At 36.8% G+C, this 14,938-nt stretch overlaps 1 protein-coding gene across 1 annotated transcript in view; it reads left to right on the top strand.

Moving 5' to 3' along the window:
• LOC120631968 (nephrin-like) overlaps positions 1–14,938 on the top strand; it is a 153,525-nt gene that overhangs the window by 103,492 nt on the left and 35,095 nt on the right. The window contains exons 3-7 of the mRNA XM_039901683.1: positions 6,179–6,387; positions 7,054–7,167; positions 7,543–7,728; positions 8,787–8,935; positions 10,056–10,200. Of these exons, the coding sequence (XP_039757617.1) occupies positions 6,179–6,387; positions 7,054–7,167; positions 7,543–7,728; positions 8,787–8,935; positions 10,056–10,200 (803 nt within the window). The remainder of the gene's footprint in view (positions 1–6,178; positions 6,388–7,053; positions 7,168–7,542; positions 7,729–8,786; positions 8,936–10,055; positions 10,201–14,938) is intronic.

Below are 14,938 nucleotides of genomic sequence, written 5' to 3'. Positions count from 1 at the left end.
CTTAAGCATTGTTAAAAATTTAAAGAGAAATAATAAATGATAGAAATTAAATGACAATGATCAATGTGTCGTTTTATGTCGTTGTTGTATGCGTTTCTTCGTATACAATGAATTATATTTCTTTCTTGAACATGTAATACAAGAGAGTCTAAATTGCGTTTTAATACACTGTAACGAGTACAACTTTTGCTTCAGACAGTCCACAGCTTGGTGTGTAAGATTGATTGAGGCTGTAACACAGCATTGGCCGGTATCCAGCCGAGCTTGGCGTATAACAAAAGAATCCCAACATTCACCGATGCATACATGAATTCTTAACTTACGAAAGAAGTCTAGACGTTTAAATTGCATGCAGTGAATTACGATGCACTTTAAAGTAACTTTTAATAAAAGTCATCTCGAATTTCATTATTTTTGAAGAATGATTGATTTTTTTTTATATTTTTTATTCCACTACAAGTTAGCCCTTGACTGCATTGTCACCTACTACTGAAATATGATGCAGGATAAGATGGTAGCGGGCTAATCGGTTAGGGAATATGGTAGTCGCATCGGAACACTAAATCGGTCGGTAGGGTGGTAACTAGCCACGGCCGAAGCGTCCCACCAGACCACCATTCAAAGTTTCATATGGCTCATTATGCTAACAAGTTGTATTGGCTCACCTAATGGAAGATATTAGCTTAAGCTAACGCTAAAACTAAGTTACTTATAACATAGTTTTAGCCTTACCTTTCTATGGAGGATTGAAGTTGGACGGGTCGTTAAAGTATGCCGAGGCTTAAAACAAAAAGTCTGTCCTTAAATTTTTTGAAGAAATGTTATGCAAAGAAGGCTAGAAGAAGCAAATTTTGAAGAGATTTTCATGACAGAGCTCGTCTGAAAGGTACTACCCTTTTTTTTGTGTATGTCACAATAATTATATAAAACACTCTGTACAAATATAGGTAACATTTGCAGATAAGGAGTGGTTCGGCTATTTTAAATAGACAAATTTCTTTTTCTGACTTTAATAATTACTGTATTACATAATCTTGCCTAACACATAATCTTACATAATCTTGCCCAAATAAATTGGAAAAATCTGGAATGTTAGCAAACTTAGTGTAAGGCTATCTTTGCGACAGTATGTTACGCTACAAATAGTGTTAACCGATTAAAGTTTCAAATCTCAATTAATATGACATATTTTAGAGTCTCATTAAATTATCAAAATAAATAAGTATGCATGACCTATGAAATCACTGTACCTATAGATTACATAACCTTGAGAAGGAGTTTTATGTTTGCGTGTTTAAATGCCTCAACTGGATGTAAGAGGTACCGTTTAATTGTTACGTAATCCCAAATGATACTGGCTATCATTGAAAAAAACAATATTTCACTTCATTGGCAAACGTGTAAATTCGTATAGTGTTCGGCAGTCATGTTCATTTTTTTTAAATTAAGTACCTACTTATTTTACAAAATATGTACCTACTATTTTGTAGGGCTTAGATACATGGCCGTCTTCTCTTAAAGACTTCAGAGTCTTACAACTTCACTTTGAGCAGTATCATTATAGTTTTGTTAAAGGCATGTGAAACTAACAAAGTATAATTTTAAGATACTGTAGATTTTGCATGAATATTAGATGAAACCAAAAAAAAAGTTTAATTGCCTGAAATCTATTAAAATTTGTGTAATAAAAAGTCTCTATTCTGTTACAATTATTTGGCTTGCTGCCAGTTAGTGGCGCGTCAGTTGCCAGACCAGTCTCTCCTAACGATCACCTGATATCTAGATTCTGGAGATCTCAGCATTGTTAGCTCCTGGTTCACAGTGATATATGAGCACTGTCCGATGTTGACTGGCTGAAAATTTATGCTTTTGATGTGTAAAACTTCTTTTGGCGCGTCTTGGCAGTAGGTACAATTGGCTCGCCGTCACGGCAGCGATGTGGCGATATTTTTTGCCGTCATGCCACCGCTTTTCGTTTATTTTTTATATATTTATAAACTTGCGGACCCTCGCGACTTCGTCCGCGTATGGGTCATCGAGAGACAAACCATACATGCTTGATAGTACACACTTTTATATAAAAAAAGAATATGGAATACCAGCTACAAGTATACCAAATTTTTTTTAAATCCGTCCAGTAGTTTTCACTGTGCGCGGACAGACAGACAGACAAAAATTAAATAAAAATCTGCTTTGGACTCGGTATCGATTACAAAGCATCCCCTGGTCAAAATTTTCAAAATATATTAAATGTACAGAAATCTTCAAGTTTTATTATTAGTGTAGATAGTATTATTATATGCTGTAAATAATTCTTATTTCAGATTCGCAATAGGATCTAAACAATATCTCCTTTGATACCGAATCAACTGGAGCTCTTCCAAACGGAAGGCTCGGGCTATTCCCATTGCTTCCTGAGCATGGAGTTGTTTAAACATTTCTGACTCGGCGCGTCTGGAAGTGAGCTCGATTTGGCACCGCTCGCGATGTTATGAATTGTATCTACTTGAGCGTGTTTCGTATCTTTTATTTACTATTACTGTACCTAAGCAATGAACACTAAGCTTAATTCTTACTATTTTGGTGATGTTGGCCCTCAGTCTTGGACTCAGAAAGCAGGGTTTCTGAGTCCAAGACTCAGGGTTCGATATTTGACGGCCGATTTGGGCAGTGATCGGGCTTTCTGAGTCCAAGACTGAGGGTTCAATATTTGAGGATTCAAATCAAGAATATAATATAAATTATGAAATTTATAGAAAAGAAAGAAAGAAAAATCGTATTTATTGTCACACATTTGTGTAAAATGTAACATTTGTGAAATAAAATAATTCTTAAAGTATAAAAATTTAAAAAAAAAATGTGTGACAAAGGAGCTTACTCAGTATAGCTGCAAACTAAAACGCGCAGCACTGGTTTTCAGCCAGCCCCATTATCTTCGTCGTCACTGAATCCTCGCGACTAAACAATAACAAAATAATCATAAAAAAGAACAATAACATAGAATATAATATATAATATATAAACAAACAAAAGATATTTTTCATTAAAACAAGCTTATTTACATCGAGAAATACAAAATCAAAAATTATGAAATTAATAAACATGAAAAACTAAAAAAAAGAAAAAACTAAAAATCTAATATCAAAAATTAAGTGTCTTAATTATGAAATAAAGGAAAAATTATATAAAAGTACTAAAAGTTGGCAAAAGTAATAATTTGTTATTTTTTAATTTACTGGTGGTTATTGAGATTTTTTGTACAATAATTTAAAGATTTTTTTATGTATATTATTTAAAAAAATATTCATCTTAGTACCCATAACACAAGCTACTCTTACTCTCATCTTTTAAAGAAGAATTACTAGGACTCAACAATTACTTTGCAACTGACCCACCATACATCATTGATGCGGATTCAGAATTGCAATACCATTGATTTCATGGCAAAATAAATGTTACAGGAATTTTATAGACTAGTGCTAGAGCTTTCTGAGACGGAGCGCCTCCAGAGGAGTATTACTAGCATGCTTATTTTTGACACCAAGAAGAACTATTGCTGTGTTCCGGTCTAAAGGGCGTGGCAATTAATGTAATTAATGCCAAATTAGGCTTACACCTGCGTCTCAGATTGATAGACACAAGGAGGCATTTTTTAGGATGTGTTCCTTGCGTGCCCTGCGAAGAGTTTCTCTATTTGTAGACGATGGGGACTTATTAAAAAATTAAAAACATCCTGTACATGTATAGTGAAGGAATATGAACGCACTTCGTTCCTACCTACTGAGCTATATAAATTATGGAACGTAAACAAAAGGTTTTTACATTTATCATTGTCGACCTACCCGCATTCTAAATGGTAATGTGAATAAGTAACGATTTTGTAGCATTAATTGTGAATGTTAATATATTAATCTATTAGACTAACAAAGCAAAAATTTGTCAACGGCTGGATGTACGGAAAAATTCTTTTCAGTTTAGTAAATAATTAAAAGGAAAAGAAATGTTAATGATAAGGGCAAGAATATTTTCCATTGTCAATCCTTTTAACATTCGCAACCCACAAGAGATCTCAGATCAGAAATATAAGTCATAAGTCAAAGTCAAGTGAAGTCAAAAATATCTTTATTCAAGTAGGCCCATAGGTGGCACTTTTGATACATTACATAAGAATTACACGGTAGTGAGACGATGGCGCTAAAGGCTACGGGGGTTCCAAACGCGTCCTGTTCTAAGAAAGCCCACAACAAACTTAGCCGGGTGTTTTTTTTTGTTGTCACCATCTCACATTGTCATTTAAAAAAGACCAACCTGGTTAGAGCAATAATTCACACCCAAGCTTTTATATCGATTACGTAGTCCTTTATACTTTAATAGGACTTTTCTATAAGCTTACGTTTAATACAAACTTTTAAGCATAACTTATAAATTTAAGCTTGATCTTTAAATTAATAAGACCTCGACGAAATGCTATTCAAAGGAAAAATAATATTTTTTATTTTCACCAAAAAAAACGTGATGTGAATCTTTCTCTCCCCAAGTCCACAGCATTCTATAACAAAATTCTTTAATAATATTAAAAAAGGCACAGACAATTAATCGCGTTATGTTCACTTTCTGATTTGAGGGATTTAATTCTGTAGACACGTGTATAAACTCTTGTGTGGGGATTTTAACCCCTTATTTTTACGTGCTTCGACAATTGAAACAGTATCTTATCTTTTTAAATAAATACTAGCGCTTGGTTGCAATGAAAGCTGATGGTGCAGCCTGAGATAGGACACGCTGCCTAGAAGACACATTTACGCTCATATGTTATAGTGAGGTTTTTGTGACAGAGCTCGTCCGGGGAAGTACTACCGCCATGCATATTTCTCCCCCAAAGCAACCTAGTTGCAATCATAGAACTAAAAACATACGGAACCCTCGTTCAGCCCTTATTATATGAAGTAAATTGAGTCCAAATACAGTGGAAACGCCCCGCGCACGACTGACTTCACACCCGCGGAATATTGCTAGCTCACAAGCTATTTCTTATTTTCACATTTTATGGTAAACGTTTAGAACATTAGAGGTAAATCTACTAATTATAGCATACGCATTGTCTATAAAAATATTTAACCATCTGCCAGATTTTATAAAGAACACTGAAAATGAAAATGCATTTGATAAAATATTTAAAAAAATACCACATGTAGCAATGTTTTTATTCCGTAAATGATTTTAATGATTTTGAGCATTCCCAATAAAATCGTTTTCCCTACTATACGGTGTCTAACTTATGTTTTGAAATCCATAAATTGTATGTACATATGTTACATTATATATTAAAATCTATTTTAAATATTGTATTATAAATGTAACATTATGTGTTATGCTGAATAAATAGAAATGGGAGTGATTTTTGATGCTTTAATATTAGTCATGTACACGGTTTCTTGTTGACCACAATTCTGTGTTTGAAATGCTGTATTTCGGTCTGAAGGACGTGGTTGCCGGTGTTATTACACGCACATCAAGCTTAACATAACGCCTCAGGTTGATAGACACAGAGAGGCACTTTTAAACCGTATTCCGCCGTTTTTAGCCGTATTTAGACGGCCGAGTGGCGCAGTGGGCAGCGACCCTGCTTCCCGAGTCCAAGGTCGTGGGTTCGATTCCCACAACTGCAAAATGTTTGTGTGATGAACATGAATGTTTTTCAGTGTCTGGGTGTTTATCTGTATATTATAAGTATTTATGTGTATTATATTCATAAAAAAATATTCATTAGCTATCTTAGAACCCATAACACAAGCTACGCTTACTTTGGGGCTAGATGGCGATGTGTGTATTGTCGTAATATATTTATTTGTAGTATATTTATTCCTTTAATAAAACTAAAGCTACGAGGGTTCTTAACGCACCCTGGTCTAAGAAAGCCCACAACAAACTTAGTCGTTTATATTTTTTGTTATCACCATCTCACAGTAAATCAATAATAAGCAATGAAGTTAGAGGAATTCACACTCAAGCTTTTTTATTGATTTTTCTTTTTCTTCGCATCAGTAGTTACACCCTTTATCCTTTAGTCCAGCGCTGGACTAACGGGTTGTGGGGGTGTGGGGTTCCCCCAAAATGGACACCAAGGCTCTAACCACTGAGCTATCACACACAAATGCAAGTAATTTTTTGTTCGCAGTGTCGACTTCAGAAACGGTCCGCCAGTTCACTGGGCGATAGCTGGCGAGTTCGGAACCAGGACGCACTTCGTATTGAACGAGTCAGATCCTTCATCAGCTCACCTTGCTGTGGACAAGGTGGCGCGTTATGATGAGGGCATATACCGGTGCCGCGTCGACTATATCGACTCTCCTACCAGGAATTACAGAGTCAACCTTACTGTAATTGGTAAGTGTCCAAAACATATTTTCAATCTTGTTTATATGAGTTTCGTCGATTGACGACCTCCCTGATGCAACGGTGAGCGCTGTGAATTTAGGTGGGAGGTTCCTGGGGGAATTTAAGACTTTACAATATCTGAATTCCTCTGGTCTGGTCTGCTGGGAGGCTTCTGCTATTGCTAGTTACCACCCTATCGATAAAGAAGTTCCGCTAAGCGATTTAGCGTTCCGGCACAGTGTCGGAACGTGCTCGTAAGTGTACCAGCAGGTGAGCTTTCATGAGATGCGCTAACTAAAAAAAAAGTGTCACTACAAAGATTTGCCAGGGCATATCGACATACTGATAAACATTTGGAAATATTTGTGACGTTTTTTCTATTTTATAGATACAAATACAATTGTGAAAATTAAAATCGAAATAATAATTCAGAGGCTTTCGAGGTACATTATTTACCGTTTTCGAGACTTATCTGTTAAACCGAAAACTAATAAACACACACACCCAGACACTGAAATGCATTTATGTTCATCACACAAACTTTTTCCAGTTGTGGGAATCGAACCCACGGCCTTGGACTCAGAAAGCAGGGTCTCTGCCCACTGCGCCAATCGGCAGTCAAATTTGCGAGATTTAAACATATTAGGCTATTAATTGATTCTTGTTGTTACGCAGTTCCACCGGATTCCCCGAGAATATACGACTCCGAAGGACGGGAGATCCTGGGGTCCATCGCTGGGCCATTCCGGGAGGGACAAGATCTTCTCCTATCATGCCAAGCTTCTGGAGGTGAGTTTACTAGAACTTTTCATATTATGATTTCTTTTTCTGGCTTAGACTCCGAACCGGTAATTTTTTTAACATGCAAGGGGTACTGAAACATGACACCTGGGCTTAGAACAAGAAATTCGTCAACTTATATTATTTTCGTGCCCTTTTTAATGAATTTTGGAACACGAACGCTATTTTGCACTCCAGCACTTACAACTTACAAATTGTATACGTTGTTATGTTATACATTTCTTTTTGTTCTATGTACTTTTTGTGGTGTGCAATAAAAGTACATTCATTCATTCATTCATACAACACGAGGCGAGAATCTGGCAGGCCAAGTTGCGGAAAACCTGAGCTGTTGTAGTCTTTAAACTCTACTCTATTCTTCAGGTAAACCAGCTCCAGACGTCTCTTGGCACCGTGGTGAGGAGCGTCTAGCGATAACAAAGGCGGGCTCCGTCTGTCAGATACACTTGCCCGCTCTGTCCCGCGAAATGGCTGGAACAAGACTGCAGTGCAGGGTCGAACCGCCATTGCTGCAACCGCAGATTAGAGACGTCACTCTTAGGTTATATTGTAAGTATTAGTGGGATTTATTTGACTAATTGGAATTGTAGTACGTTTGTAATGCACAGTGATTTATGTCTATAAATACACTGCCTTTAGGCGTAAAATTATTGACACTTTTAATTGTTCTATCTGACATTTCAAGATAAAAATAAAATAAATACTTGACTTCTTATGTTATCAAATATTCAAAATTTAATAAGCTTAAACTTGGACATTGATGTTAATTTTTTTTTTTTTATTTTTTTTTTTATTTAATTCTTAATTTAATATGAATTTTAATTTTAATTCTATTTATATTCTTAACATTATTAATTAGTTAAATATTTTTAGACATTTATTTTGTAATGCAGTTATATATAAAATGTAATTAATTTTGAAATTATTTGTAAACGTTGTGAAAACCTGTAATAAGCTGAACATTCACTTAGCTCGAAACGTAAAAACATGGACAAGACAAAATGTATTAGCGGTTGGTTTTCCTAAATAAATAAATAAATAAATGTCACATTTAAGCAAATAATTTGATAGCCTGGTGGAAAAGACTTCAACTTCAATTTAAAATAGTCTGTTCCCCAAATAATCGGCTTATTAGGTTCAGGAGATTGGTCTCCTCTGATTCTGAGAATGTTTTAGGGCGTTTCCTTGCTAAAAACTTTCAAACATGCAGGTTTCCTCATTGTCATTTAATGTTAAAGCAATATCTTAAATAACTTTCACCGCACTTATATCTGAATAACTTTCGAATTTATACAATTTTTTTTTTTTTGAGAATAGCGTAATACCTTTTCATAAGCGGGGATAGTGTAGTTGTACAGACTTTTGGTCCACCTTCGGGTGGCCCGAGCTCGAATCCCAGCGAATTCCTTACTTTTCATGCGCATAGCAATGAAATTTTCCATTCTTTAACAGAAAAGGAAACCACCGTTTGAAGTCTACCAATCCGCTTTTGGCCAGAGTGATGAACTACGGCCTGAACCCTTCTCACTATGGAAGGAGACACGTGTCATGTAGTGGGTCTATATGATTATAAAAATACATTTTCTATTATTCAATTTTTATTGCAGTGAAACCTCAGTTCATTCGTGTGACGGGCGGTGGTCCGACTCGGTCGGGCCACGAGCGCTCGTTCGTTTGCACCACGCGGGGTTCCAAGCCCGCTCCGAATATAGACTGGTTCATCAACTCACAGCGCATGGACTCTTCTATGACTCAAGTATGCTATATCATGAACTTTTCTTGTAACTACACCAGCATTATCAGAGTCATCATAACATGATACAGTCCACTAGTCGACTTAACTTACTTTCTCAACGGGAGGGTTTGCCCTTAATCACCACGCTGGAAAGACTGGTTGGTGATCGCAGTACATCTCAGGAGGGCTCTGTAGCCCGTTTTACGTTATATTCACTTAGTTCCCTGTTACAGGAAGACAAGGAGTGGTGACAATTCTATTCTGACCTGCTTTCACCACACGGCACATCGTCATAATCTACATTCCCAGAAATTCCAAATTCAAAAAAGAGCTGACTGAGTAGGCAATGGCGTGCATAGAAGGTATGCACAGGGTTTGCAGAGGATATAAAATGAAGAAAATCTCCTGTACAAGCTACAGAAAACTTAAGGATAGGCTTTGTAAGAGTTATAAAAATCCTACCCTCAGGTATTTAGAACTCATACCCTCTATGCACGCCACTGCGAGTAGGTTTATCTAATTAGCTCAACGGTGAAATTGCTTTGAGGCCTAATAATCGTAGGTTCGAATCCCATCGCATCTTTATCAAATCAACCATAGGTCATTGAAGACTTGACATGGGTATTTTAGGTTAATCCACACAAACAAAACAAGTAAATGAATTTCAAAGTAAGGTAAATAAGGAACCGGATAGGTCCTAAAATCCCGAGGGAGCCTTACTTTTCATCCCCGCATTTGTCGTCTGTACAACTTGTGGACAGTGTGCCAACGCTCTGCTCTGATCTTAAAGTATCCACTGGATAGCAAAAACTTATGTTCCTTTGAAAGATATAGTAACAGAAATCATAGCTTAATACTATGTTTGGTTGAATCACTGATACCTAAATTGAGTAAAAACTCGTACTATAGATATCATTGCTCTCCCCTGTTTAGATACAAAAACGTAAGACTACGACAAGTTTATTTTATTTTGGATGAACAAAAGGATTTAAACTTAAACTTAACATGCAACATGCAAAAAACGATAAAGGAAAGATAATACAAATATATAGAGAAATTACAGTGATATTTAACTATTTTCACAACACAAATGTTACCTTTTGTATCTATTGCATTTTCACCACCATAAAACTTCTGTCAGGTGGAAGTAGATGGTGAAGTCACCAGGAGTGTTTTGACGTGGCGTGTAAGAAGAGAGGACAGCGGACGCCAACTTGCCTGCCGAGTCTCCAACCCTTGGTTTCCAGCGTACACCTTGGAGGATTCTTTGACCTTGGAAGTTCTGTGTGAGTATATCTTTTAAGTTACCAACGGCCTATGCTGCGCTGCTCTCCCAAGGGACTAAGATCTTGTTCTCCAAGTTTCAGATAACTCAAGATAAAAGACTATTCTGCATATTCCATTTGGATTGATTTTTATAAGGGCTGTTCAGAAACTCCAAACCAATAAATGAAACTAAATACGAAAGCCATAACAGTAACCGACTATCGTTAATGTCGTTGGAACACAGAAATCATTTTTTAAACTAGAATTCCCCGTTGTCTATACCAATATTAATTACAAGGTTTGGATTTTGTTTATAACATTTAATATCGCGGCGCAAGTTATTGCTGATCCTCCAACTATTTCAAGTACGTCATGTCCCCATCACAACAGTTTTCGTTAAGTTGGCGTATATTATATGGCGCGGTGCCAAACGAGTGCATCGATAGTAGGGTGACCATTTTAGGCACACATTTTTACGTGATAACTTATAATTTTCTGCAGCAAGCACACACGAAAAAGCATGACTCATTGTCACTTGGCGCCTGAGCTGAGCATTGAGGGCATAATTGGCGAAAACGTTTGACTTGTTATATATTTATCTCTATTCTACTCGGCCGCACGTTATCATGTAAAATTTTAGTAGTTTACCTAAGTACTACGAATTAGCATATGAACAATTTTTTTGATTTGTATAGAGTAGCTTTAGTATGAATTATTGCACTCAGCAAGTAGCTTTTTAAATCGTTTTAAACGAAAATGTGAGATGGCAATAACAAAAAGAACTGTCGGCTAAGTTTGTTGCGGGCTTCTTCTTAGTTTTGAGTTTACGAATGTTGTTTTCGCCATCATCTCATTACTGTGTACTCATTTTTTTAAGTAATGTACGCATTAAAATGTATGGGCATAATATTTGAACAAAGTATAAGTAACTTGATTACCCATTTAAATGTTATAAAGGATCATAAGATCTTTATAATTAGGCCAAACCAAAATTATTTTTTGTTTGTTGTAAAAGAAATTCTAGTCCCAGCCCGGAAAGGGAATTGGCAACCTCGTGCCTCCTAGAACCGTTTATCCCAGTTATACAAATACCATGTGTATGTGACAGTAATTGTGAGTCTATGCTGTAAACCCTCTCTCTATTGAGTGAGGAGGTTTGTACCCAGCAGTGGGACGTTAAGAGGCCAATGATGATGAAGGTACAGACCTGAGTAATTAAAATGTACTAAGTAATCATGAAACATGGTCACATTCGCCGCTAGCAACGTTCGGTTCAAGTTTCATCTGTACATGAAAATGTTCGTAGAGTTTTTTAATCTAAACATAAAAATGTTTGCGAAAATAGTAAAACTTTCACCCATATCAATAATTTTGTATATAAATTTGTTAAATTTGTTTGGTTTTACAGCCCATAATATTTCGTTATTACTGAGATATGCTTAATTTAGGTCAAATAAAACTAACTAACGTGCCGTGTGGTGGCGGCAGATCAGAATACAGTTTTTTTTAATAAATAAATATACTACGACAATACACACATCGCCATCTAACCCCATAGTAACCGTAGCTTGTGTTCTGGGTACTAAGTCAAACGGGCAGCAGCGACCTCTATGCTTCTACTACCATCTGTGTACTGTTATAGGCTTTGATAACGAAACGGGATATTAAAAAAGTTAGGTATAATTTACGGGCATTTCATTTTTTGAAGTTATACTTCTTTTGGCGCGTGAGGGAAAAATAGTGAAAGCAACTTTTTTCGTCACAAAAAACCGACACCATGAAGTAAGCTATAGTCAACATTTTAGTTTTTTCTAAAACAGGTTTGGCAATTGACTTTCAATAATACAAACAATACAATTTTTCGTTAGTTTAGTTTTCAAACTCAAACTCTTCTTTCACTCAATCACTCAACTCAATTCTTCTTTTATTCTTCATAAGGCGAAAGATAAAAAATTTTTAAAAGATTTTTATCTTGTTACGTCAAAGAAGTATAACTCCTAACGCGTGTACATAAGTACACACACATTTTTTTTTGTCGGGAAATTATTATAGTTGGGATATTGGCTTTCGTGCATGCCCGTGCTCGGAAGCACGCACTGAAAGACATAATGATTGTTAAACCTTCATGGTGGGATTAAGCATTAAATGCAATCTCCTCTATGTGGGAGTAGATCGAACTCTTTGGAGAAGTCCATACCGCCATGTTTATTTCTGCCGCAACTCAGTATTGTTGCAATGCTGTGTTCCGGTCTTAAGGGCTTGACTGCCGGTGTAATAAGCGACATTTTTTTTCCCCTCTGTAAGTTAGCCCTTGACTGCAATCTCACCTGGTATGAGAGTGTAAGTGGTGGTGCAGTCTAAGATGGTATCGGGCTAACCTGTTGGAGAATATTGTAGTCACACCCCTAATCTACGCGACATCGCACCGGAACACTAAATCGCTTAGCGGTACGTCTTTGTCCGTAGGGTGGTAACTAGACACGGCCTAAGCTTCATTAAATTAGAAGCAAATGTTTCGCCGACCCGTCTTGCCGCAGTGTCCCGCGTTTGATCTTCCATTTCTCGCAGTCTTTCGGCGCTAAATGCACTGCTGACGGAGTCACCACACTGTGACATATGTAACATTGAGGTGACTCCGTATTTGCACATCCACACATATGTATTTGCGGATCCTTGGCACACCGTTGTCAACCATTGCCTACAGTACTGTGAGAAATGTAATAGCACCATGTATTTGGCTGAACTATTTTTTAATTTTCTTATTGCGTAAGAAGATAGCTTAATTACTAGTAGGTAAAACTATTGTAAAGTTACTTGAATTGTTATAATTATGTTTTTTTGTTTTTGTTTTAATCTGTATAATTTCATCTGCTATGTATTTAATTAGTGTAATCGGTGTTAACCGTACTAGTTGAATTAAAAATAAATAAATAAATAATAAAAAAATAGACTCAGCTTATCAGACATTAGACTTAGCATCTGCTCTACAGGTTAATATACACAGGGCGGCACGTGTGTGTTTTTACTCGCATGCCCAGCCTTGGTGTTGCCATGTATATAGGCAATGGTTTACCAGTAACCATCGAGTAAACAATCTGCTTCATCCGTCAATTATTTCTATAAAAATGAAAAAAAAAACTTGAGACGCTTAGCCATTATATGAAGTTGTGAAAAGAGCACAGCATTCGCTGTTTAAATCTGTCGGTGTTCGCAGGTACGCATACCCAAGTGGTGTTTACGCTTGCCCGGCACGTTTCCTTTGGGGAGCGCCAGACTGTAAATAAGCACTACTGACCGTTTTCAAAGAGATTAAAGGAATAAAAATGATTTAAATTGCTTCGCATTTTTCGTCATAACGCCCTGTTAATAGTGTAAAGAAGGTCAGAAAGTCGTATGCATAACTAGCTTGAAATCTACATCATTTTGTCCGAACTATCTCTATATAGTTTTTGATGAACTTCCTAGCGCAGCAGTTAGTAGTGTGGTAGAACCAGTGAGAGTTCCCGGGTATTAGATGACATAGGTCTTTTGTTGCGCAGACGTGGACACTAGTCGATCTGATCCACAAATCCAAAGTAGCGCAACACGCTATGGAGCGAGCTATGTTGGGAGTCTCTCTTCGGGATAAAATTCGCAACGAGGAAATCCATAGGAGAACCAAGGTCACCGAGTACGTAGGATAAGCCAGTGGCAGTGGGCTGGTCATGTCTATTGTAGGACCGATGGCTTTAGGGGCTGACGCGTTCTGGAGTGGAGACCACAAATCGATATGCGCAGTGTAGGACCACCTCCACCCCGCTGGAAAGATGACCTAAAAAAGGTTGGAAGCGGCTGGATGGAAAAGGCTGCTTGGAAGCAGGCTCCGCTTTCGTCTCTCACAAGATATGAAATTTATTATATATATATATATATATATATATGTTTTCACATTGTAAACTGTAAAATGATGTTGAAAAAGAGCAATCTGCTGAGTTTCTTGCCGGCTCTTCTCGGTGGAATCTGCCTTCCGAACCGGTGGTAGAGTCACTACAAACCGACTGACTAGACGTTTCAAAAGTGCTTGTAAGCTGGGCCTACTTGAAATAAATGAGTTTTGAATTTGAATTTTGAATCTCATAAATGCCAAGGGCTAATTTGTAACTCGTAAATTAGAACAAAAAACTACTATAGCAAACTCAGTGTACCTAAACACCCCACATCTGTTAGTTATCGAGAAGTTGGAGTGAAAATAGAGCATACATGAGCAGTAAAAACCGGCGACAATGCATCACAAGAGCTACGCTGAGATAGCGACGCGCCGTTCCGTTACACGGTGCCAACTTACACCACGAAGCATTATCTGAAAACATTGTCGCTTGCTGTTGGAAATGCTTTCAAAAAAGTTAAAAACTGAAACTCGACTGTAGACTAATTTATTTTTATAGAAATCTAAAAAAAACTGGTCTACGTGACTAACAGCAACAAGTTGAATCTTATATAAGTTTCAGCCCTGATTAATAACAAAGATGATGTGTTTAACAAATATAGCAATACTAGCGGTCCCTCGCGACTTCGTCCGCGTATAAGTCAACCTTAAAACATATGGACATATGGTTTTTTTATTGTTTCAACTATAATTTTATCTTGACTTTTATGTTTAATTTAATTCCAAGTTGCGTACACATACTTTGGGTTGTAGCTTAGAACAAAACTTGTCATTACTTACATTAAGATCTACTTTTAGTTATTACATGTTTTTTGTACCTAATAACAATAAAC

This window comes from Pararge aegeria, chromosome 19, assembly GCF_905163445.1.
Source record: "Pararge aegeria chromosome 19, ilParAegt1.1, whole genome shotgun sequence".
Taxonomy (NCBI): domain Eukaryota; kingdom Metazoa; phylum Arthropoda; class Insecta; order Lepidoptera; family Nymphalidae; genus Pararge; species Pararge aegeria.
The sequence above is the reverse complement of the archived record's forward strand: the minus strand, read 5'-3'. Positions and strand labels throughout refer to the sequence as shown.